General features: G+C 36.4%; 1 protein-coding gene across 4 annotated transcripts in view; it reads right to left on the bottom strand.

Moving 5' to 3' along the window:
- Positions 1–3,270: 3,270 nt before the first annotated feature.
- The window catches only part of sowah (sosondowah), a 54,772-nt gene continuing 30,070 nt past the window's right edge, over positions 3,271–27,972 (bottom strand). The window contains exons 4-9 of one of the 4 annotated variants that reach the window (XM_068302474.1): positions 20,340–20,351; positions 8,945–9,017; positions 6,011–6,100; positions 4,761–4,806; positions 4,200–4,226; positions 3,859–4,116 (exon numbers count right to left, since the gene is read on the bottom strand). In XM_068302474.1, coding sequence (XP_068158575.1) covers positions 3,993–4,116; positions 4,200–4,226; positions 4,761–4,806; positions 6,011–6,100; positions 8,945–9,017; positions 20,340–20,351 — 372 coding nt within the window. In that variant the 3' untranslated portion in view covers positions 3,859–3,992. Of the gene's footprint in view, positions 4,117–4,199; positions 4,227–4,760; positions 4,807–6,010; positions 6,101–8,944; positions 9,018–11,286; positions 11,383–20,258; positions 20,286–20,339; positions 20,352–27,972 lie in introns of those variants that run through there. The other 3 variants (XM_068302473.1, XM_068302475.1, XM_068302476.1) reach the window with 3 other exon arrangements.

The raw sequence follows: 27,972 nt of genomic DNA, 5'->3' as shown, positions 1-27,972 counted from the left end.
ACATCGAAGGTCAATATCGCAGGCCGCAGTCAATATCGCATCAGAAAAAGCTAAATTGAAGAAACAGTTTGATTCCAAACACAACCCCTTTGTTTATTCCACAGGTAATCTTGTAGTAGTCGTAAACTGGAACCACGATACCGAGGTCCTTATGAAGTCGTCAAAGTCCTTGGAGCGATGTCATGCTCCAATATTATCGATAAGTTGAAGAAGTTTTTGGAAAAACGTTGAAGAGAAGAGGTGCGAACGAATAAGCTCCTACGATTAGTGGAGACGCACGGCCATCACGAACGAATCCTACGGCATCGCTTTCCAAACTTCTTTATGTTGTTAAGTCTCATTTAAATAATAAACCTATATTAATTTTCTACCTAAACGTACGAGTATCGCATTTATATAGTTCCTGTAAGCCGCACTCCCCGCCGAAGCCCTTTTGACAACTTCTACAACTATAACCTTCCTCTGGGTAGTGAGAATTTATACGCTATTGCTCAGAAGTGGGTTTTATATGTGACAATAGTTTTTTTGTATAAAACATCAAATCCCGAAATTTCAATCAGATCGGATAATTAGAACGCAAACAATAATCAATTTAAATCGGCTCTGCTGAAACGCTGCTGGCAGCGCTGCCAACGAAAGGGAAAGTTTGATCTTTATCCGTCACAACAAAACCAGAATGAGATATAAAGAATTTATACATTTACGAGATGGACTGAATGATGTGGATGTAAATAAAATTGGACGTTCGACGATACACCCAAGTTCTCACGACATATGTTGGTCAATACGGCCGTCCAGATTTGCTCATCACATTTACTAGCAACCCAAAATGTATTAAAGTGTATGAATACTAATTTGATAATCAGGTGTCAACAGATCGATACGACATACCAGCTCGTATATTCTATTAAAAATCGAGAATGGTAATGCATCTGACTGTTAAACTCCCTTAATTATCAAGCTCAAAAAAAAAAATAATTTGCCGCACGATCACATTTTGATATAGTTTAATATTTAATATTTAAATACGGTAAAATCAACCCAACTTCACCATGTATGATAGACGGCAAGTGATTGCTGATACAATACATGATATCCGTTATATCGTCTACGTTGTGCGTAGCAAAGCTCGCCGGGCTCTGCTAGTTTTTAAAAAAATAACTAAAAATTTAAATTTTGATTGAGAAAACAAACCAAAAGACTCAGTAAAACAGCGTAAGTATGTACTTAGATGATATAAAGATAGTAGGCTTTGCTCTGAAGTGGGACTACATTTTTATCCAATGCAACAATAGGGTGAAATTGTATATTGAAGTCGCCAAAATGTATGCAACAGACAGAAGGACGCTTTATCGACCCCATACATACATATACATACATACATATATTCTTGATCAGGACCAACAACCGAGTCAATATTGGTACCCAAAAGAACAAAAATTTGATTTTCTCGAAGACCAACACCAATTAGTCATACTTATTTCTAATGAAGCTATTGGAAACATGGAAAATATACCTAGTTTTTTGTTTAACTTTCCTTACCTGCAGCTGTGAAAGTGCAAAGCATTTTGTTAAAAAAGTCTTATGTTTGCGAAAGAACGGAGTTGTTGATCAAAGTCACTGTTTACCACCGATTGTTCATATGTGAGCTATATGATATAGTCACCTGGTCCTGATCAAACTTGGCCGCATCGTTTGTAGGGGTAATGAACTCTCCAATAATTTCACGGCAATAGCTCAGAAAATAACGAAGAAAAGTCACTGTTCGTAGCTGTATGAAACAGTGGTCTGATCCGGCTGGATCCCGGGATATACAACCCGTGCAGTATAGCCCACAACAATCCTACAACTCTTAAGCTCTGTAGCTTTAACAGTCTAGGAGGAGTTTGGGTTCATCCAGACGGACAGACGGATGGACGGATGGACATGGCTTTATTAACGCCTCGTCGAGCTGATTAAAAATTTGTATACTTTGTATGGAATTGTCCTTTCAAGGGGTTTGGAAGTTCAGTTCTTTTTTTTCAATCAGCAAGCTTTATAAAGCTGTCACATGAAAACGATTGCATCCAGGACAAAATATTTGTTTTATTCTTAACGAAGTATCTACAGTGGCGGCAAAATATTAAGTTTACTAGATCTAAAACCTTTTATTAGTCTCCGAACGTGTACGATCAATTTAAAATTGTGTGTTTTTTTTTTGCAGGTCCTTTTGGGGCTTTTTACCGCTAGAAATACGCCCACAAAATTTGCGGTACATCATCTCGATAGAATGACCAACTCAACGCTATAAATTAACACATCAAAAATTTTCACTCATATTACATATATAACCAGAGGGTTCGACCGCGTCAAAGTTTGTATACCCTTGCAACTTTTTGGTAACTCTTTCCTTACCTATTAGCCATCAATGTGGAAGAACGTTTTATCTAAAAAGGCTTATGTTTGCGAAAGAATGGCCTACAATCATAGGAAATAACGAAGATATTGATCATAGTCACTGTTTTCAACCGATCGTTCCTATGGGAGCTTTATGATATAGTCACCCGATCTTAATTAAATTTGGCACAGTCGTTTATAGGCGTAATAAACTCTAATGTTAAGTTTCACGATAATAGCACAGAAAATAACGAAGTTATTGAGAAAAGTCACTGTTCGTGACTTTGGGGTTTGTATGGGAGCTATATGATATAGTGGTCCGATCCGAGATATACAACGCCTGCAGTATATACAAGCCTACGTGCAAAATTTCAGCTCTGTAGCTCTTACGGTCTAGGAGGAGTTTGCGTTGATCCAGACGCACGGACGGACGGACATGGCTAGTTGAACTCGCCTCGTCGTGCTGATCAAGAATATATATACTTTGTATGGTCGGAAATGCTTCGTTCTATGCGTTGCACACTTCTGACCAAAATTAATACATATACCCTTTTTGCAAGGGTATAAAAATCGAATAAAATCAGAATTTAAGGTCAACAAATTTATGCCTCAAATTTTTTGCTGCCACTGTATGTGTGATAATAATAAATAAAAATTTTGGGAACTGAGCGCGACGTTTTGACTATTTGTAAACGGTATTCAAGCGTAAGTCTAGTGATGGAGATTGCCAAAGTATCCCGAACAAAATGTCTAATTGTATGCCTGGAATGACAGGTGGTTTTTTAGTTATCCCCAGCGAAAGTTCTTTACCGCAAAAAAAAGAAAACACTGTTTAGTATAATGCGTCAAATCGTTTTGCTTTAGGGCTGGTACGCGATGCATTACAGGGTGAAGTGTAAAAAAAATTGTATATTTATTAAATAGTTAATGAGTACAAAAGTTATATAAAGATCAATATATAATATTCCATGCAGGAACCAAAGAAATAAATTTTATTTAATTGTGCCATGTTTTATTATTCTGATAATTTAAAAAAAAAATTGTTTAAAAAAATGAACAGCAAATCGCTTTGATAGAATGTTGCTTAACGAGTTTGTCCATTAACTGACCAATTTGAGTCGAAGCCATATGCTGAATCTGAATCAGAGTCAGCAGCGAATGATGCTACTATGTCCTTTGGAACTCGAATCTGATTAGGTGTGGTTGGCATACTGCTGTAGCCACTGTAAAGATTTGAACTGGACGTAGACGAGCAAATTGAATCACGTGGCGATTCTGCTGCATTAGAGGTGTATGATGAGCTTTTGGAACATCTGTTGCGTTTGTTACTATTATCTATAGATTTCGGTGGCGGCATTAGTTCTTCGGCTCGCTGCGTTATATTGTCTGCCGATCCCCATGACTTGTGAACGAAATCATAGATATTTCTATTGTTTGGAACACTCGCCCTTGATCCAAGCAGGTTGCTCTTAGCTCCGTACAGTGTGCTTTGCCCTACACTCTGAGTCGGATGCCGATTCCGCGTCGCACCAGTGTGATGAGCATGATGAAGCTGATGAAAGTGTCGGTGAGATTTCTGGTGAGAGCGACCAATTGCAGGAGCGACTCCCCCAGTGCTATATGCCAATTGTACTGGACCACTGCCGTTGCCCACTCCCAGAAAATTGCTGAAGGCTTCCGTTGTCTTCTTTACTCGAACATTCAGCGAACCAATCCGCAGGAATCCCAAATCTTTTTCGACTAGAAAATACCAAGAACAAGTGATTGCTTTGTATCACATATGTACATATGTATGTATTGTTATGGTTCAAAATAAGACTTACTGGTATGCTTTTTCCGTGCCTTGATTTCTAAAAAATTTAAAGAAATATATATTATTTTCAATAACCATGATTAAAACTTGAATGACGTTAAAAACTAGAGTAAAACATAGATAAAACGAACAATAAACCGGCAAGCAATGCTCTTCAAGAAAAAGAATTATAAAAGACTTACCAATAACAAATTTGGGATAGGTTCTAATTTAAAATAGTAGCTACTATCAAAACAGTTTTTATTAGTATTGCAATTACTAAATGTAAGAAAGCATGTGCATTGTGCATACATACACATGTATGTATATACATAGATACATAAATTGTCTACACATAAATACATATGTATGTACATATGTACGTTCATTTACAGATCTCGCACTAAATTATATATGTACATACATGTACTGCAACTAAGAAAAAGGAAATAATATACATTTTAAATACATTAAATATAATTCAAATAAACAAGCTATGTACATATATGATTTCAATGTATGAATTGGACAAAAACATCAATCAACGCAAATGCTTTGAAAACATTCAACATCATGGATTGTTTTCACCTGCCTCCATGTGCCGCTGAGTCCGCCGCAGAGCCGCATCGCTTGTATCTCTACATATAGTAAAGACAAAAATAATAAATACATAGAAGATACAATATAGAATGTGTTTTTAAGTGATCGCATGTTACTCAAATTCTATATTTTAAACCTATATAAATGCGCAGTAAGCCATACATACATATATGTATGTATGTATGTATATGAAGTATATTAAAAATTAATTTTGCCATTCATGAATAGGGTCCAACGAATATTGTGTGCATGATGGATGGGTTTCAGTAACATTTGCAATAATTGTTGCATGTGTGTTTGATTGCTCAATAGATTTCAGTCGTAATGTACATACATACATATCCCATAATTTAATATTCCGTGATATTCATTTATTTTGTATTACATTTCAAAAAACATGCTGGTATCAATTTTACATATAGGTATATTAAGCATATTCATATACGGTAGGATTAGTGCCTTTCCACAATCTACATTTGGGTTATAGACTTTTCGTAAAGAATAACTGTTAAATCTAAACAATTAATTACATTACGTACCCCTGCTACAAAGTGACGTGTAAATATAAGCTACATAGACATTTCTGGCAACGAATAAAAAGAAACAAACAAATGTCTGAAACAAAATGAGCCATAAGCTTCTGTTATGAGAAGCCAATTGTTTATACGCCACTTTGTAAATGGGAACAATTTATATTTACATGGATTACAGGATTAAATGGTATGTAGCGAGAGTGATAATATTATTGTAATTATAACTTTAGTGAAGGGTTAGTAACTACATCCTTTGTGGGTCGGGAGGCACCGGCAGCGGACCGAAAAGTTTTGCGAAGAAAGCTCTCTTTGCGCTTTGTGGAAACACGTCGTAGGTCTCCAGAATCTTCTTCGGAGCTCAAATCCGACGGATGGTTACAAGCTTTTGACTGGGATGTAACGTCACCAGGTACTAAGTTATCATCCTTTATTTGTTGCTTAAACAGCGATTGTACCGATTGCTTTTTAAAGCGTCGCTGCGACTGATGAGTCATCAAAGATTGCGAACGAGCCAAATTACCTCCACTGTTGCCACCACTTATTGTTGCACAGCGCAATTGAGAGCGTTTCTTGCCACGTGTCAGTGCGCTGCCCAGTGTACCGCCGCTGTATTCACTATCACCAGTTGAAAATGGGATTGCAGAGCTTAGGCCACCCAGGCGGTAGTTATTGTTTATCTCCGTGCTTAAGAAAAACTTTTGATACTCACTACTGCAAGTAGAAGCCGATATACTTGGTCGCTGCTGGCTATAATCCAGTGGCTTATTCCCATTCCAATCCATGATGTCCCGATTGGCTTCTACAAAATGAATAGATTTGTTAAATGGATTAATTATACATATACATTCAAACGAGGGGAAAAGCAAAGATTAAGAAGACGGCTCAGTTCTAATTTTGTGGGTTTATGTTATTAAAATATGTATTAGGTCATGAAGCTGCCAGAGTGCTATTCTCGTTTCGGTGCGGTTTGTCAAGCAGTCCTGCAGGAACCGTTAAAGAACACAAGGTGGCCAGGCAGACATCAAGTTCTATATTTATCTATTCGGGAGCTTTATGTAAAAAATCATACATAAGTAAAAAAAAAAGAAGAAGAAGCACACAAAATATTAAATCAATAGTGTAACTCAAAAATGTCAAACCATTCGCAATATCTTTGCGGCATTTCCTAGAGTCTAGAAGTTTGCCCTTTATAAAAACAGCGAAGAAAATCATACTTTAGCCCTATAATATAGAGGACAAATGATAATAAAACCAGAGAGCCGGGGCTAACTTTGACCGCGTCAAAATTTGTATACCCTTGCAACTTTTTTGGTAACTCTTTCCTTACCTATTAGCCATCAATGTGGAAGGACGTCTTATCTAAAAAGGGTTATGTTTGCGAAAGAATCGCCTAAAATCATAGGAAATAACGAAGATATTGATCATAGTCACTGTTTTCGACCGATCGTTCCTATAGGAGCTATATGATATACTCATCCGATCTTGATTAAATTTGGCACAGTAGTTTATAGGCGTAATAGGAGGTCTAGGAGGAGTTTGCGTTGATCCAGACGGACATGACTGCTGATCAAGAATATATGTATATACTTTGTATGGTCGGAGATGCTTCGTTCTATGCGTTGCACACTTCTGACCAAAATTAATATACCCTTTTTGCAAGGGTATAATGAAGTAAGTAAATCGACTCGCCGACATGGGTATACCATACACCAGGTGAAACAAATATTTCAAATTCCGAAAACCAAATGTATGTCTATTAAATTGTTTTTACATGTTTCATAGTATGTGCTATCTCGTGTGCTTGTGGACCGCTTAGTAAAATACGTTCATACGCATATTTTGCATGTTTCTAGTCCGATTTCAATAAAATAATTTGGTAGTTTGGTAGAAATAGATAAGAATAATTAGTCTGCCGAATTTGAATGCGATATTCAAAAAAATCGGTTTTTTCTTAATTATGGAGGCGGAAGTGGGCGTGGCAAAATGTGAAAAGATGTGTACTCTGCGCGCATACTAAGCCAGTGTACATACTAAATTTGGTGACTTTAGCTTTGTTAGTTTCTGATAAAATCAGTTTTGTTTAATTTGCGGGGGCAAAAGTGGGCGTGGCAAAATTTTTAAACAGCCAATATCTGCGCGTCTATTAAGCTAGTTTACATACCAAATTTAATGCCGGTAGCTATCATAGTTTTTAACAAAATCAGTTTTATGTAAATTCCGGGGCGGAAGGGGGCGTGGCAAAAGGTTTGAATAATTTATTTCTGCGCGCTAACTAAACGAGTATATAAACCAAATTTGATGTCTCTAGCTGTTATACTTTTTAAGAAAAATAGTTTTATGTGATTCCTGGGGGCGTAAGGGGCGTGGCCGAAATTCCAATTAACTCTATACATTTACATACTATACGAGTACACATACCAAATTTGGTGGCTCTAGCTCTTATAGCCTCCGAGATCTGGGTGTTCATACGGACAGACGTACGGACGGACGGACAGACAGATGGCTAGATCGACTCAGCTGTTGATCCTGATCAAGAATTTATATATACTTTATAGGGTCGGAGAATCTTCCTTCTGCCTGTTATATATGATGAAATTTAACTAAATGTTTTCTTGTGACGTTATCACGAAAAATCAACTGAACTATAAGGCTGCACTTTCTAGGAACAAGGAATAACATATGGCGACATTTTTTAGGTCATAAGAAAGTGTTTTATATTGAATTTGTGTCCTATAGTAATTGGGGGGTTGCTCCATACAATTTTTGTCCATCCAGATTTTCGAAAAAAATATGTTCAAATTATTGAAAGTTACTGCCTTTGCAGTACTTCATTGTGAGCATAAAATAATACTACAAATATTATTATTTTAACCTATTGATATATATACATACATTAAAAAGCAATGTACAAAATAACTGAAAAGTACTTCTTAATACATATATCACTTTGATTCTAAAAAGAGTAAAATTTGGACGCAAAAGTATGCTATAGAGAGCCGAAGAACTATTTGTTTTTATTTTAATTTTAAAGAATTATTAGAATCTCGTAAACCCTATGTTTATTAGAAGTATAATATATATAAGCCGAATAATATTTAGTTGTAAACTATCAACCTAACTAAACGAAAACTACATCCATTCACTAGCCTGGGATTGCCTAATAAAATTTTTACAGTAATTTATTAACAAAGCTGTACATTTGGGTGTTCGAATAAATGTTGTTCTGACTGTTTGTGCTGTGGAAGGTATTGTGGAATTGTACATATGTACATATACTGTATGTATATACTGCTCAATTCGCATTCACATGCAGTTTCAGCACTGTAGCTTTAAGGGTCTAAGAGAAGTTATCGTTCAGGCGGACGGAAATGGCTTAACGAACTAATCACGACGTGGTGATCAAGAAATTGAATACTTTATACAGTTGCATAGTTTTTACCAAAATGAATTTACTATTTTTGCCACCAGCGTTGGGGTTTGGGGTTGAAGAACACCAGTATTACAGTTAAAGTAGGAATCTACTTAGCATCAACTAGGCCATGTAATTCTTTAAGTATTTATACGTTCGGAGGATGAAAACGGTCAAGATTTATGGAGCCGCCCTTATTGTGTTTATGGTTTACAATAAAAATTGTGTACGTACTGTATACATTCCAAAGCAGCTCAAAAATATTATCTCTTCCGAACTGGGTAGCCAGGTGAAGTGGTGTATACCCCTGAAAATAAGTCACCATCAATAAAATTATTAAAAAGAAAAAAACACATGTGTACATACAACCCTCACCACTATTAGGGTAATAATAAATATAGATTAACTGCTGTCTTCTTAAGCTAATGGGTTGCGGCCATCCGGTTTGCAAGCAAATTCGGTCTTCAATAATAATTTTTAAACCAGAAGGCCGGGGATAACTTCGACAGCGTTAAAATTTTGTATACCGTTGCAACTATTTTGGTCATTTATAGGCGTAATAAACTTTCTAATATTAAGTTTCACGACAATAGCTCAGAAAATAACGAAGTTATTGAAAAAAGTCACTGTTCGTGACTTTGACGTTTGTATAAGAGCTATATGATATAGTGGTCCGATCCGGCTGAATCCGAGATATACAAACTGTGCACTATATACAAGCCTACATGCAGCTCTGTCTAGGAGGACGGACATGGCTTTTTGAACTCGTCTCAACGTCCTGATGAAGAGTATATATACTTTATATGGTCGGAGATGCTTCCTTCTAAGCGTTGCACACTCCTCACCAAAATTAATATACCCTTTTTGCATGGGTATAAAGAAAATATTGGCAATAATACAGTTAACAGAATTTGTGGATATTATTAAAGTTTAGCGATAAAACCGCTTGTAAGGCTGCAATGAAGCAAACTGTGAAAAGCATTTCAAAAGAGTTGTCTTCGAAATACTTAGTTTAGAATAAAAGAATAAAAAGACTAGGACATGCTCCTGTTCGGATATTTTATATTTCGCTCAAACTAAATAATAGTAATATTGTCAATAACACATATATGTATGTATATAGTAGCGGCCAGGAATTTATGACGTTTAAAGTAAAAAAAAACCAGAGGGCCGGGGCTAACTTCGACCGCGTCAAAGTTTGTATACCCTTGCAACTTTTTTGGTAACTCTATCCTTACCTATTAAGGTAATGTGGAAGAACGTTTTATTTAAAAAGGTTTAAGCTTTAGAAAGAAAGGCCTACAATCATAGGAAATAACGAAGATATTGATCAAAGTCACTGTTTTCCACCGATCGTTCCTATGGGAGCTATATGATATAGTCACCCGATCTTTATCAAATTCGGCACAGTCATTAACATATATATTAAATTAAGAAATGTTTAATTTAAAAGCAATCGCGTTAAAAGTAACGAAGTTATTTACAAAAGTCACTGTTTTCGACCAATCGTTCCTATGGGAGCTATATGATATAGTCACCTGATCTTGATCAAATTTGGCATAGTCGCTTATAGGCGTAGTAAACTCTCTAATATTAAGTTTCACGACAATAGCTCAGAAAATAACGAAGGTATTGAGAAAGTCACTGTTCGTGACTTGGCCGTTTGTATGGGAGCTATATTATATAGTCACCCGATCTTGATCAAATTTGGCATAGTCGCTTATAGGCGTAGTAAACTCTCTAATATTAAGTTTCACGACAATAGCTCAGAAAATAACGAAGTTATTGAGAAAAGTCACTGTTCGTGACTTTGGGGTTTGTATGGGAGCTATATGATATAGTGGTCCGATCCGGCTGAATCCGAGATATACAACGCCTGCAGTATATACAAGCCTACGTGCAAAATTTCAGCTCTGTAGCTCTTACGGTCTAGGAGGAGTTTGCGTTGATCCAGACGGACGGACGGACGGACGGACGGACGGACGGACATGGCTATTTGAACTCGTCTCGTCGTGCTGATCAAGAATATATATACTTTGTATGGTCGGAGATGCTTCGTTCTATGCGTTGCACACTTCTGACCAAAATTAATATACCCTTTTTGCAAGGGTATAAAAAAAAAGCGTCATAAAGTCGTGGCCGCCACTGTATTTATGGATATATGTTCTTTAATACCTTTTCAAGAATATCCAAAAATATTTTGAAAATGCTGTTCAATATAAATACAAATAATACAATTTTATTTTTTTTTGGAACAAAAAAGATGTTTATGAATGATTTTTATTAAAGTAAATTTTGAAGGGAAAAAAAGAAAATGGTGGTTAAGGTTGTATATACAGCATATAAAGTTAAATTCTAATATGTATTTTAAATATTAAAGTCAATAAAACAAATGCTTAAGGTGAAAAGCAAATCGTCTTAGTAAGTTTCGCTAAATTCTATTGGAAACCTTGTTTTGTGACGATTCTCATGGCAGTTCATTTGAGGGAATTGATCGAAATAAAGAATTTGTCTGTGTTCCTTACTTGGGCCACTAATATTCAAATTTCGTGTTGCTTATGTGTGCCAATGTTTACCTTATACTGCACGTGAAGTGCGTATCCAATCACTTGGAATGTGATTGACAATTCACTTTGTTTCAGTTGTGAAATTGACATTTGAGAGAATTTAATTTTGTTGGAACAAAACACCACTCAATTTAAAATATTGTAAACTCGCCTTTGGGTTGTGCCAAAGGGTTTGAGAGTTTGGGGTTGGAGTTGTTAAAACACAATTGGATATGGTCGTCACGATTTGTCACAGCCTGCTGTGCATCACGGGAGAGGTTGTGAGACAGCATCCTGACATGTGACGCATATACACGCGACTGGGACAAGCCAATAAGCTATTTCGTAGATTATTAAAAAAACCTCGCGATACATTTTTACAATACTTACCCCATTCTTCAATGAATACAAAGTGTTGGTAAATTCCGACATAAAAGAAACAAAAACATAGTTAGTTTCGAACTATAGAAACTACGAATAACTTAATCTTACCGTCTTTGAATTAACATCAGCTTTAAAGGTGCCGGCAATTAGTTTAACAACATCTTCATTACCGTGTTTCGCAGCCCAGTGCAGTGCGGTCTGTCAAAAAAGGCAGTTTTTGTTATATTCGTTCATCGCATCGGAAACTATAGGTTATCATCTCATTGTATTACATACATACACAGCTATATTTTGAAATGGCTAAATGAAAGGATTTAATTGCGTGCGGTCGAATCGCGATAGGAATCTGCATACATTCATGTAAATGTAAATGTTTGTTTCTCACAAAAAAATTTGATTTCATTTTGTAGCCCCGCCAAATTTTACAACTATTTATCTGGCTTCTAATTGACGCAGTGGCTTTTATGGGTATCCAAAGATAATTTAAGAACTGATGAAGACGGACGAGATTCTGCGATTCTGATATTTAAAAAAATGGACAGCCACTGTTGAATGCCTTTTACCTCAATTATTTTCATGTTAACATAATAATTTAGTACGGCAAAACGATTCGCTCAGCTGCGATAAGCTGGGTTAAGCGAAACTGGAAGATCGCCACCATACCCAGTACATACATTTAAACAAGCAGTGCATATTGACTGTCCTGTCTATAGAATTGTTTACCGTCGCATTGCAGCCACTACCATGTGTTGACAATGAAGACGGTCACTTTGTTAACAGCAACGATAAAACAAGAAGGGCAGACCGATTGGACCGAACAAATAGAGTTAAAACCAATTCCCATAGTCTGAGTCTGCGCTGCGATCGGTATGTAATTCTTTTCAAGGGAAATTTGTTTCATGTCTTCAACCAAAGATGTGCTCGGTCCGTACAGAAAAGCAGCCGACCAGCGGTGACGCAGTTATTGCTGTCGATGCATCTTAATCTGTACCGACTGCCATTTAATCTCTTCCATTGTATTTAGTGATCGCGAAGCAGTTAACCCTCGTAAGTTCCCTAGTGAGCCATCGAATGATATCGAAATCGATAGTATTTAGAATGTAATCTTGGTGTTACGAAGCACACAAAACACAGTTTTATATCTTATTAATTTTATTCAATTGCAAGCATTTTAAGGTTTTTTATTTTCAGAGCAGGTACACCCTTTTTCTTTAATATCCGCAAAGGTCATATAATGACATTTAATTCTAGCACAGGCAATTGACCCAATTTAAGTGGCTAATGAGCATGAATAAATAGGTGGGCAATATATGTTTACCTCTAAAAAAACAGTCCAGATGGCCCTTGTTATTATTTTTTAAGAACTGCTAACTTATTGTACTTTACTATATGGAGCGGATTACTTGTACCCATCCAAATGATTTTCTGGTCGTGATGCACCAAATGTCTGTAAACACGGACGGATCTCGCACGACTTGAGGTGCTCCTGGAATTCCTTCTCCACCTTATCTTGTGTATCCGTTTCCCAGGCCCATGCCCAGACCCAGTCGCCTGTAAGTACGGACTTTACGACAACCTGGAAGGTTGCTCCCAGTGCAAATCGTTAAGTTTTTTTTTTTTTTTTTTTTTTTTTTGTTTTTGGCGTGCCAATACAATGCCACAACCAAACGACACAAGAATTTATAGCATTTTATTTTCAAAGACACAGAAATTCTGTCCCTTGCCACCAATAATGGAATGAACAATAAATTTAAACGCGCAGATGTACAACGCTCCATATGTAAAGGTACTGCGGTGACTTTTCGATAGGGTGAAGTTGCTACATTAATTCGACGCGTGAGACGATTTGTTTATACAAACCGGTCGATCATACGGTTGTCGGTCGACAGATTCTGATAATTTGATTTTAGAATGCAAAATGACATTCCATCTAAAAAGTAGAGCTGTTTCCCGAAAGCGAGTAATCTGCATGGTATTTTCTTAATCAAACGTACATTAATTTTAAAGACTAGCAATTGTAAATTAATTATTGTTATTTTAAAAAGAAAAAGTTATTGGGAAGAAATTTCATAAATGGAAGATTGGCTATACATGTATGTGTGTACATATGCAGAAGAAACTAAGAAGTCAAAAACAATATCTCAAGGCTAAGCGTCAAGATATTGAGAAAAACGGGGTCAGTTAGCACACGGTTTTACACCGGGCACAAAAACTGTTGTTGACCTAACAAGGAAACAAGCAAATAGAATAAACGATAAAATTCTGGAAGATTTTAAAGGGAAGAAATAATGTACAGCAGCCCTTCTAGACATGTATAAGCTTTAAGCACTGTCCCTATGTCTATCTATGGACTGCTTAAGTCATATTCGAAATTATAAAGCGATTTCTAAACAAAACTTTGAAAATCTTCCCTGAAGCAAGACTCCATACTTAGAATCCGGGCTAAAGAAAGCCGAACTAAGCTTTAGATTAGTTCAAATAATTCAATTTTGTGTGCTTATTGTTTAAATATATTTTAGAGCAAACAAACAAGTAATTTTAGCAAAAATTAATCGTGAACTACTGGCCAAGTGGAACGAGAAATGACGGGCTATTTAAAATTGAATGTTCAATACACCGAAAATATAAAGTTTCTACTAGTTCGATTCGTTTTTATTTTGTTCGAATGTCAGTTATTTACTCGATCTCGGTTTTATGTAATTCACTCATTTCGTTTTAAACAGTAATTTAAAAGAGATTTGATTGATTCACTGATCAATGTCGTGCTTTAGAATGGAGGGATGTAAGGAAAATATGTTAAATTCACGTCCGTGTATGTATGTATGCATAGAGGTACTTGAAATATATTTAATATACTTACATACTGATTTACCAGATATCCAGATTTTCGCAGGCAATAAAAGAATGAAAAAAAAGTTATTGAGAAATGTATATACATGATAATATTAACTAATTAAAACAAACACTAAACTACCCTTTAGTAAAAATAATAAATTCAGACACGTTTTAGCCGTAATTAACTGCTAAATATAGAGCACATATACCTGCTGTTTACCCATAACACGTTAATAATATATTGGATATCCTCAACGGCAATTATGTTGTCCTCTCTTGCAAGATGAATATCAGTTTACTCTGTTGCAGCAGTTGAGTAGACAAACAAATGTCCTTGCCGCAGAGTGCATAAAAGTTCATCATGCGCAAAACATTTCCCTAATGGTGCCAACTATAAATACAAGTTCGAGTTCGAGTGCGAGTACGTAGCGTAGATAGGATAATGAGGGTCATGCAAGCTGGAATGTGGAGTGTCGCTGGTCATTTGTGACTATTGCGGATGCGCGCGATGTTGGTTTAGCGCCAAAAGTGAAGCGCCGGTGTTGCTTCTTCTCAGCGTTTTGATCGAAATTCGATATTGTGTTGATAAGGGAGGGACCTCTTGACAAGACCCTGCAATCGACTTTAGTTTTGGCATATACAGCGCTGCTGCTCAAAAGCTGTCATTTTGATGGATAGTAGGGGTACGAAAACTGTCATGTTTAACAAGTCTTTTTTGTTATAATTAAGACTGCCTGTCCAGTTTAGCTACTATAATTGCATTTGATCGGTGTCCATATGACCTTTTGCTAACTAGCGTTATACTTCGTTAAAATTACTTCGAAAACTCATTTATCATTGACCGCGAACCACTTGCAAACGCAACTTTACAATGTCGATATGTGTACTCCGTTTGGTACTTGGATTTCCCATTAATGAGAAATTAATTTGTGTTTGTTTTTTCAACTACAGTAATTAAACCTGCCGTGAATACTTACGCCCTATTTCAGAGAGATGCACAGATAACGCCAAAAGACCGAAAATAGAAAGAAAATATTTGAATTAATTATACATAATATGTACCTTAACGTATCGTATACACATGTACGAATTAATCAATGTTACAGTTAATGCAATTTTTAAGAAATATTAGCCTAGGCAAACAAAAATGTTGCAAAGGCCGCAATTATAACAAAATAGTTAAATAGGCTCACACCACAACACTGGGTTTTTATCTAGCTAGGTATAAAATAAAATAGCTAAAAAAAAAAAACGTATAATTTTTGTACAATGTTGGTAAAGTTAATTGCAAAATAGAACAAAAATACAAGGTCGAAACAATACGGGGATTTTCATTGATTTCACAGTTCCCGAAATACATATAATAGTTTTGAATCTATTAGTACCGTAAAACTCCGCCAAGATGAAAGACCCAAAAATTACATAATGAATCAGAAATTCTATTGGCTCCAAAGGAAATCTGGACGTATAGCGTGGAAAAGCACGTAAAAGACCCCGAAATGTATGTAGAGGCTTTTACGATCCTCCAAGGAATCTAGGTATATATTCTTAGTTAGTATAAACAGCCGATTAGCCACCAAATTTGCGATGAAGCACCGTGAAATGTGCAGACAGCTTAAATTTATTTTAAATTCTTGCTACCTTCCTTCCCGAAATTCTCCCGTCGCTCAAGAATACAATTATACGTTTGGAGATGCTTTGCTCTATTCGTTGCACTTTTTACCAAAATAAATAAACCTATTTTGAAAAGGTACAAAAATCAAGATCCATTTTCTATGAACTTACTTTTCTAGAAGTCTATGCTGCAATCAGAAACAAATTATATGGGAAATCATCTGATCACATGTTAAGATAAGCAAGTTCTATCAGTGACAATCTAGGATAATATAACCAAAATGTGCTTGGGTTCCCAGATCGTTGAAAACGCACATATTTTTTGTGACACGAATTAACATCAATTATTTTCTATACATGCTATGTTAAGGCATTCAATATCTTAACTTATTAGAAGTCCTGCCCAATGGCGAACGCAGCCCAATTTGAAAAAATAAGCTTGTCATTTGTGTTGCCACCAAGTTGCCCGACAAGTGCCTAACAATGGGTTTGCTTACGTTGACAACATATAGAGGGAAGCAATAATAATAGCACTTGCTAAGTCTGATAAAATAAAACAACAATAATGACAGGCACAGTCTTCGTAGCATTGTTATCTCCGCGAACCATCTAAATGAATTATTAAGCGCAATGAAAATAACGCTCTTTTTGTCGTCACCATGTCCTTTCTCTTTCCCTCGTAAGTTAAGTTCTCCAATTATGCGGATTATTAATTCAACTGGGTCGCTGGTTAGGAACGGCCTGTGTGCTGTTGCTCAAGTGCTGGTATGAGTTTACTTAAGGTTTTTTTGTTTTTGGCTGTTCACCATGCCAAGGTATTCTTGTGGAACCGCGGAAGGGACAGGGACAGGGACGGAGTCAAACAACCGCTGACCACTTGTCGTTTCACAAGTTGTCAAAACTTGTCATTTAACCTACAATAAGCCTTGTTTGCTTTAATCGTAGTTATTATGCGTTCAGGAGGCTTGGACTGATCACCGCTTCTGGTAACAGCTACTACTCAGAATTATTAATGATGCCAGAATAGCCGCGGAGTGACTGTAGTGTGTCGACCGGCAGGTGCTCCATACCTGGAATGCCTCTAATTAATCGCAGTATAAATACAAACGCATCCCCTAAATTTGTTTAGCTGCCGCCAAGTGGATTGGATTTGAAGTTTCATAATATTTCGACAGCGGATTGCTGTCAAAATTCAGTATACAATTTATTCTCATTAGACAATAGTCAAAATACATATGTATGTATATTCACGATGATCTCTTAATACTCTCTTAAAAGATGGGTGTTTTTTATCATTCATTATTAACAGTGACAATATTTTCATATGAATGAAGATTTGGAGCTTACATCATTTTGGGAAAGTTTGTCAAAAAGTTCATAAAATATAAATTTGGCCTAAAGACATCTTTTTTATTTGACCGCTTGGTTTTTATCAACCATACTCACATTGATCACCTATTATACTTCGATCTCGGAGAATATAAAAGCTAGACTCTTGTAGTATGCACGCAGATCAAGTATTTTTAAAATTTCCCCGTTCTCTTTATTGGAATAAGAATAACTATTTTTGGCGGCGATAGAGGGCTCATGTATTTTTAAATCTGAGATTGTTCTGCAGTATGTAAAATTATTTCTATTAACTTAAATACATTTTAAGTTATTTAACTTGCTATACCGAAGTCGGCGCAAGCTAGTTACTTAGTTACTTCTGCTAAGTGTACCATAAAATTATTATACTATTACATCTATTCGTTTTGATCATTTAGCCAAACAACGGTGAAATGGCAAGGGTATATAAACGCTGACAAGGCATGCAAGATCAACCGGCCCACTGGTTTTTAATTGGTTTCAAAACAGCAGGGTGGCTCATTTGTCAATGTAGCAATCAATAAATTGGCGAACAGGTGAAAACTCATAACTGCGGCTGGCTTTATATCGTACGCTTCAACTGATGAGGGTTCTCCCCTTTATCGACAATAACTCACTATCTCCTGACGATCGTCACCGCTATGTAGTCGGGTTAGTTGGTAACAGGTGATTGGAGGTGTTTTACTATTAAGTTGTTAAACTAAGAAATATAAGCACGAATACCTTTGACATACATACATATGTACATATACATATAGATGATATAGAGGTATTTCAAACATATTTCAGGCCTTTGGCTACACTTGAATCATGCAGTTATCTGATTCAACCCCTGTAAAAAAGAAATATTTTAGAAGCGAACCGGTAACTGGTAACCGGTAACTCAACGGGGGAAGTTCAGGTATGCGAGTCACCGATTTTAATAAAAATTTGGATCTGTTGTAGATTACTCCTTAATTTGAGTGAAAATAACGTTTGAAACTATATTTCTTAAATAATTCAAGCAGCTCGTGGGTAGGTCTGCTAAGAATGTTGGCAACTCTGGTTTAAACAACGCATTACATATTTATGTATGGACATTTTCGCCGAAGTGTCAACCAAGAGCAAAATTAAAACATATTGAATCTCTCTGTTTCCTTATAATTTTTATAAAAATAAATTTATATTTGATTATTTTATGCATTTTGATTATATATTTGTTAACCGTGATTAACAAATCGAAGGCAAAGTGATAAAAACAGTATTTTTTATTTGAGCACTTTTAATATTATTTTATACCATGCACCCAAGGGTTAAATGGTATATTATAGTCGAGAAAATGTAAGTAACAGGCAGAAGGATGCTTTTCCGACCCCATAAAGTATATATATGTATGCCTGATCAGGATGAGACGCTGAGTCGCTATAGCCGTGTCCGTTAGTAAGTATGCGTTTTACTCAACCATCTTAAAAGCTATTGGGTTGAAATTTTTATACCATACACCCATAGGGCGAAATGATATATTAAAGTCGCCAAAATGTATCTAACAGGCAGAAAGCTTCTCTGTCCGTCCGTCTGTATGAACCAGCAGATCTCGGAGGCTGTAAGAGCTAGAGCCACCAAATTTGGTATGTATGTATACTCGTATAGTATGTAAATGTATAGAGTTAATTGGAATTTCGGCCACGCCCCTTACGCCCCCCAGGAATCACATAAAACTATTTTTCTTAAAAAGTATAACAGCTAGAGACATCAAATTTGGTTTATGTACTCGTTTAGTTAGCGCGCAGAAACTAATTGTTCAACATTTTGCCACGCCCACTTCTGCCCCCGCAAATTGAACAAACCTGATTTTATCAAAAACTAACAAAACTGGCTTAATATGCGAGCAGAGTATATTCATTTTCATATTTTGCCACGCCCACTTCCGCCTCCATAATTAAGAAAAAACCGATTTCCTCCTGTAGTTTTTTTTGACTATCGCATTTAAATTTGGCAGACTAATTAATCTTATCTATTTCTACCAAACTACCAAATTATTTTATTGAAATCGGACTAGAAACATGCAAAATATGCGTATGAACGTATTTTACTAAGCGGTCCACAAGGCCAGAGTTGGCCGTTGGCTAGTAGCGGCGCTACAGTGCTCGTGTGTTCGTAGAGTGAGCGAGATAGCACATACTATGAAACATGTAAAAACAATTTAATAGACATACATTTGGTTTTCGAAATTTGAAATATTTGTTTCACCTGGTGTATGGTATACCCACGTCGACTTACTTGCTTCATTCTATTAGTCTTCAATATGTCGAGAACTATGCTTATAAGCCATAAATATACATAAACATTCGAGGTTGCAATTAATTTGTTACTATTTTTAGCAAGCTATCACTATCACAGCAATCTGTTCCTGTTGGTGACCGTTTTCAATTGCAATACGTACATAAGCAATAATTTATTTTTGTCGAGAAAAGGCGACAAACTCTTTTAAGGTAGGATTTGCATTTACAAGAGTAAATAAAGTAATTACATTCGTAATAATTATAATTAAGTTAGTTTAAAAATTATTATTAAATTAAACCTGTTATTTTTCAGATTTGTACATAAAACCTACTGTATACCACTTCGCTAAGCCGACACAGGTGACAATACGAAAACGAGTGACATTTCATACGAAGTTGAGAACAGCAATTCAAAAGCAGTTCGATTTTCATTGAAAAACGATTCGGAAACAGGAATATATTATACCTTATATATACCTTTGTGAGTGAATACACTGTTTTGTGCTGATTAATACAAAAATAAATCGTTGGCCACCTTACACATTTTTCAAAGGGTTACAACCTTACCTGGAGAAGTTATTAAAAGTATGCGTTTAGACATTTGACTTAGTTGTAGCTTACCGTCGCAGGATCCTGCAAAAAAAGAAAAAAAGATATTAACTATGTGATTTAATGAATCATTTTCATCAAGGCGGGCACGTTGTGGCTAAATGGGCTCTTTCCTGATAGAGTCTGGGCAGATAGGTTTAATTTTTGCAAAGTTATATACAAGCGAGCGATCGTCTTCTTGAAAGAATCGGCAAAGAGACGCACAGTTTCCGAATCCATAAGGTACATATGTATACATTTGTATATCTACAGTGACGCTCAATCGAATACGTTTGACTTCCTTTTAAGGTTTAAAAGCTAAATATATTTGAAACCTGCAGTCCTTGGTAGATGAGTTGTCTAAGTGTCCAAGTCAATTGATCAACGAGTTTTCGTCTAAGCCGAAGAGCCTTAGTTGCAAGTGCTTTTAAAATATGTATAGTTAGGTTGCTAGTTTTAAACAACTATATCCTGTTTATACTGATAATAATAATAATTTGAAACCTCTATAACAAACATTTGTAAAATAGCAAAGTTTCTGTTTTATATTTGATTTAATTTATTTTTTCATGCACCCAAAGGCTAAAATAGTATATCAAAATCCCCAAAATGTGTGTAACAGACACAATGAAGCTTTTCCGACAAAATAAGGTGTATATATTCTTGATCATTATCAACAACCAAGTCGATCCGTCTGTGCGTCCGTATGAATTCTAGATCCCACAAGGAGGCATGGGAGGAATTTAAAACATACCCGATAACTGCAAGTACTACACTAGTCTACATAGTCTTATATTTCCTTCAGAAATATAATTAAAACCTTATTTTTTGGTCTCAATTCTTTTGTATTTTAAAATTTTAAGCCACCGCTAGCATTTTTTGTAAGATGGGTGGCGTGAAAGCTTTGACCGACTTTGAAAAAGGTCAAATAAACGCTGACTCTATATCAAGCTCAAGCTCCACGTCATAGAGTGCGGACGCGTAAAAACAAGTGTTCTGAAGTGTTGAGGGGCCAAAATATATCATAATACAAAATATATTCAAAAACAAATCTTTTTTATAGTTATTCAGAAAAAATTTGACCTCAAGCCGGCAAAGCGAGTTACGAACTCAAATATAAGGTTATATTGAAACTGTGCAGTATGTACAAGCCTACAAGCAAAATGCATCAACTCTGTAGCTCCAAGGATCTACATAGGAAGAGTATGCGTTGCTCCACACGGACGGACATGCCTAATTGAACTCGTCTCGGCTTGCTGATCAAGAACATATTTGAATGGTCGGAGATGCTTCCTTCAATGCGTTGCACACTTCTGACCAAAATTAATATACCCTTTTTGCAAGGGTATAATAAAACTTCTAGCAATAACGGTCGCTGATAAAAAGTGATAGACATTATTATAATTTGTTGGACTTAAAAAAATTAATTATTTTCTGTCAAATAACAAACAGAGAAGTTTTTAATACAGATGGTCTGCCAATAAAATTTCTGTAATGAGAGTCATCAAATGGGAACGGGACAGTTGAATTTGAGCAGTGGCGTAGTAACGGGGGGTTTTGGGGATAAACCCCCCCCCCCGAAAATTGGTTCATTTCTTATAAAATTGATTCAGCCAATTCAATATCTTTGATCCTAAAACATGTTAACCCCCCCCCAAAATTTTCTGGCTACGCCACTGAATTTGAGGCAAAATGGACTAATTGTTGGTATCTTATGGAGGGAAGGAAAATGTAATGCAGGATTACGTCAGAGTTTTAACTTACAATAAATAGCTCTATTTGTTATTAAACAACATTACGGTTTCTATTTTCCATTCCTTGCCAAGTTAGTGATCTAAAATATCATCGCATATTCATTCTTCTCGTGTTGGTATGGTGTCACATATGTTTATATGGAAGCATCACGCCTGGCAATTGGCAAATTTCGAATTTTCGAAAACAAGAACACCCCTAATGTATGTACATATGTATGTATTTATGTCTGAATGTATGTTTATAAACGTAGTTAATTTTATTTCGGTTGCTGCTTTAATTAATTGACTAATTGAGAGATTTTTTTCTTGTGAAGTCCGGGAACTCCCAGGACGCATATACGAACTAGTTTGCCGCGTTATTTGCTCTGTTTGGCACTCGGCTTAATGACTTGATTTTGGAGCTCTAGATTTCAGTCGACTGATTAGCTTTCGTCAACGGCCTATAGGCAATCGTACGTGGAGCAACGCGCTCCCCGACAATATTGCAACATTGCATTAAGTTGTGGACTAGCAGAACGGCGACATTGACTTGCCATATATGCAGTGGATGGTTCGGGTGCTTGGTCGCAAAAAACCTTAAATTTCATGCAGAATTAATTAACTACTGTGGTATCGACTGCAGGCGCTTAGTTCGTGTCGTCGCCGCAGTTGCAGCCGCCCAAGTAGCGAGAGTCGACATTGTTTTTGCTTGCTCCGATATTCGATAGCTGTTCCGACAACGCGGGAACACACAGAAACGGTCGAAAAGAGCGGTTTGGAATTTCATTGAGAAACGTGCTTTGTACGCTCAGACTGGCTGAGACAGTGGCAAGGTCGTGTTCCTATCGTTTTGTCATGAACCTTCAGTGTCGTTCTAAGCAATTATATGTATACATACGTTCGATTGCTATATTGTGGCGCCACCAGCTACCAATTAAATTACAAGAATTTTTATGGATCACGGAATTGGCATTTGTATACATTAGAATAAATATATTTTGGCACTAAAAATATTTAAATTTTGTTTTGTAAGTTGCTTATAGTTAACAAAGGAGATGATACATTTAAATATATATGTTTGTGTGTATGTCCATAAATACATACATAGTTATGTGTGTCTGTCTAAAAGCAGCGGGTGCCACCCCTCATCGGATTTTCTGCCCTTTTTTTTGCTGAAGCGCAACTAAATTTTGGTGTCCTTGCTGTGTTGTTTGGCACGCCCTGGAAATTCGCAGTGGAAGCGCAGACTATTCAAAGATTATATTATGCAAGTAAATCACTTGTTGCCCCGAACTGGTTCAGCTTCTTTAAAATCGAATCACGTCTGCCCAATTTCAGAGTGCAAGACCAATGGCTACCAAAACGATACTGAACTGGAGCGATCTGGAGCGTCTTCGACAATTTAACTCCCTTGTAGGCGATTAAGTTAAATGCCACTAAACTAATTTAATAGTGATTGTGAATGCATTTTTATAAGTTCATCATTTCGGTCGGTTATGGCTGTGCTTAGGCTTCCGCACAGCGATAGAATTTCAGAGCACTCGCGTCACATTTGCACTGACAAACGCCTTGACTCCACTTTCCAGGGATTGGCCGGTACAAGTCCTTGGTCTCTCAGTCGCCGGGTTGCCAGTTGCTTGGTCGATGTTTTATAATTTGTCACGTACTCCAGAATATGACCATCACCGCAGATCTTTGTAAAATAAATACATGTGGAGCTGGACACGATTGCTTTTCTATATGGAATTTAATTTGCGCTGCCAGAAACATGTAATAACCATGCAATTTTGTCTGCAATTTCCCGTTTCTTCGGGTTATCCAACTCACATTGTGAAAAACATTAGGATACGCGAAAAAATAAATTTTTGAAATATTTTATTCATATTTTGATGATTTTGCAAAGCCTCAACAATATTGGTGTTTGTTTAATGCCATCTTTTCTAGAGTACACTTAGTAGAAAATCAAAAAATTAACCAAATTAAAACCGCAATCTTGTGCCGTCGCAAATGTAGTATTTAAATAAAAAGATCCGCCTTTGCAAAGGATTCATAATAAATCAATTAATTCTTCATCAAATAATCGATGCGCGCAACATCCTGTCCAATATAATCGTCGAATTGCAACACTAATATTTACATTTCATTGAAGTCCAACATTGCAATTGCAAAAAAAAAAATATCTAGTTTTGGCCACACTTTTTGAAAAAAAATGCGAAAATGAGATGATAAAAACAAAGAAAAGAATTTTAAGTTCCTAGTCAAAGTTATTTTAAAGGGCAAGCTAGGATTCAAGTAAATTTTAATATCCTTGCAAAAAGGGTATATTAATTTTGGTCAGTGTGCAACGATTAGAAGGAAGCATCTCTGACCATATAAAGTATATACATTCTTGATCAGCACGACGAGAGGAGTTCAAATAGCCATGTCCGTCCGTGTGGCTCAACGGAAACTTCTCCTAGACCGTTAAAGTTGAAATTTTGCATGCAGACTTGTATATACTGCACAGTTCGTATTTCGCGGGATCGGACCACTATATTATATAGTGGCAAAGTCACGAACAGTGACTTTTCTTAATAACTTCGCTGTTTTCAGAGCTAATGTCGTGAAATTTATTATTGGCAAGTTAATTACACTATTAACGTATAGCTCCCATAGGAACAATCGGTGGTAAACAGTGACTTTGATAAATATGTAACGCCCACTTTGCTATACCATGGCACCAGGTGAACACATATTTAAGGGCTAATTAATGTGACAATTTGGGTTCGATAGTCCAAAAATTGGGACAGGAAATCGGCGTGCCAAAAATAATAATCTGCACGCATACTCAACAAATCTACGCACCAAATTCGGTGGTTCTACTTTTGTTGGTTTTCGAGAAAATCAGTTTTATTTAATTTTCGGTAGCCGAGATGGTTGTGAAAAAAATTTTAAATAAACTTGAACACCGTAGGTATTGCAGGGGTCTAAGCACCTAATTTGGTGACTCCAGCTCTTATAGTCTCCGAGATCTAGATGTTTATACGGACGGACGGACGGACAGGGCTAATCAAGAATATGTATATGTATATACATTATGGGGTCGGAAATGCTTCCTTCTGCATCTTACATACATTTTGGCGAGTTTAATATACCATTTACCCCTATGGGTGAATGGTGTAAAAACAAAAATTTTAAAAAAGTGAATGTTAAGTTGAATGAATTCTTCAAAATATGTTTACTATCAGCCGCACTAGGGTGGGAGACGCTGCCTTCCCCCAGCTGACACCCCTTTGATGTGCCGTTATATAATATATATATACATATATGCGTTGTATTAGATTATTACTATTAACTTTATTTAAATTATTTCCAAATTATGATAAAAGTGCAATATTATGCAAACGTTACGTAGCACTAGTTTTTCGTTACCTTAATTCCTATACCTTGCGATTTAGTGTTGTCGGACGTATTCTTAATAAACCGTTATCTCTTAAACGCTTAAAAAAGATTGTTGTACTTTGAAGGCTGAGCGAGATACACAGTGAGATTTGCTTGCCAAGCAGCATTTATTTTTATAGATTCGGGAACAGATCTTTTTAAAGAAACGAATAATGCGACAAAATGTTTTCCAGTTTAGTTTGATTTCTAATTCAACTATCAGCAATGTTGCTGACTGGTCGAGAGGACCATCGTAAAAGTGAATGAGTTGGCCGAAAAAATATACTGTTGAGATGATTAATTTGAGGACTTTTACGACGTCTCTTCTGACGGTTCTGATTTATTACGGTAATGTATGTTTCACCCAAGTCTGAACTCAGCATCGGGGCATCTATTCATTGGCAATCGCTTTAAGATTGGGATATGTTGTGCATCTATTAATACATATATGTATGTATATAATGTATGTAGGTGTTGTCATAAGCATTGGTCGAGTTATCATATTTAATGACATGACTATGTAACACTAACATTATCGCATGTCCATGGTCAATGGGCTTCGGTATGACCCACGTCTTCCAGTTGGCGCATGTTGCCATCAAATGCATTTACTATTATGCATAAATCATAACGTAATCTGCATCTGGAAATGAAAATAAACCGAAGCCAAAATGTCCGAGTGGTTATAATTAACTGCGCATGAAGACTCTCAAGATATTTGCAGGCGACATGCCGGGGCTAGTTGCAGGATGTCTCTTTTGCTACAACCAGCATAACCATAAGTAAAAGCAAAAGCAACAGCATTAGCATGCATGCCAGCAGTGACTGAGTGGCTAACTTCGTCAATGAAGCATGGAGTTCGAGCATCAGGAACTACAACAGCATTAACAAGAAGTTCAATATGTTTTTTCTGAGTGTGTATGCTCAAGCTGTGGCACTGGCGGCCAGATATTTTCTTGAGAGTCAAAGACAACTACACTGGCAAATGGTTAAACCCTCACTTCGTGCACAATCGCAAAATCTACGCTACGCGCGGTCACCGGGCGCCTACCAAAACTACGAAAAATAATTTATGCTCCAGTCAGCGAAGCGGAGAAACACATTGGCGCAACATGCTTCGTGAAGCCCCAAGCAGCGGGTTGGATGTTTGACGCAGTAAAACTTAACCAAAATTATAAATTAATGAAATTTATGTACAATAAAATTGAAAGAGATATTATTGAAGCAGTCGTTCACGCTTTAAATGCTCTCTAAATCAAAAATACATTTGCAAAGTTATTAATATGACCAACAGTCATGCAGCTTCGCGATCAGATGGCGCTAGATGGCGAAGAACAAGCCCATCCCATGTCGTCCATTGGTTTAAATCGGTTGTTATATGAAAATACATACTTACATACATATGTATGTAGGTATCTTTAAATGAATACAAAAGAATACAAAGCTCGATCTTGCATTTAGACAAGTTTACTTTTACTATAACTATCAAAGTAAGTCGAGTATTGTAATCAAATTATCAGAGTTTAAACTATTAAGTGCATTTGGTCATTACCAAGATGGTAATTTGTTTTCTATTTACGAGCACTCTAGCGCCGCAAGAGAACAACAGCCATTTGGGCCCTTATGACTTACATTCTGAGATAAGATTCACCCATAACTTCTACTTATTATTTTAAAATATTAGTGGGACAAATTTATTTGCAATAGTTTAAAAATATTCGAAAACAATTAAATTCTTGGTAAAACTACTTACAAACTAAAATCTGAGGAACAAGAAGACAGAAAGTCTTTGAAAAAATTGGTTTCCTTCGAATTGCGGGAATGGAAGGGGGTGTGGCGAACATTTGATGTAACCTTTACTAATTTGGTGGCTCTAGCTTTATAATATCTAGATCTCGACTAGCTAACAGATGGTTACATGATTATCAAGAAGTACTTCATGTACCTTTTCATTAACTTTGGGGAGGATACAATCATTGGAACGATCGGTCCGATGAATGAAATAAGGAGTAATAGAAAAACTTGCAAAGGGTATACAAACTTCGCACGACCGAAGTTAGCCCGGCGCTTTGTTTTTTTTTTAATTTCCTCTATTAAAACCAACCTAACCTTATCTAATGGCCAATTTGGGATTGAGTTTCCACAGGGAACAACAAACTTTTATTTTCCATGAAATATGTGAACATGTATTTATTTATTTCTCACATGGACCGCTTGTACGTTGTTCCCAACGCTAGATGTTTCAAGGTATCGCCCCAAGATCCGTAACTTACGCAGAAATCGTAGCATTCGTGTTCAAGACAGGTAGCTCTGGGCTTATATCAGCAAGCTAAAAAATTAGTTCCTCAACGATGACAAATTAGACGTCATTAAGACAAAGCCTTTTCCCCGTTTACTTGAGAGAAGATAATAGCCAGTACTCCGCAACTGTGACCTCATCCTTTCTCAGAAATCAAAAACGGCCCTGAACGTGCAATGAATGGGTATCCTAGGTCGCCCCTACGCGTGGAACT

The sequence above is a fragment of the Drosophila tropicalis genome, unplaced genomic scaffold, assembly GCF_018151085.1.
Source record: "Drosophila tropicalis isolate 14030-0801.00 unplaced genomic scaffold, ASM1815108v1 contig_993, whole genome shotgun sequence".
NCBI lineage: Eukaryota > Metazoa > Arthropoda > Insecta > Diptera > Drosophilidae > Drosophila > Drosophila tropicalis.
This window is presented reverse-complemented; position numbering and strand designations above follow the sequence as displayed.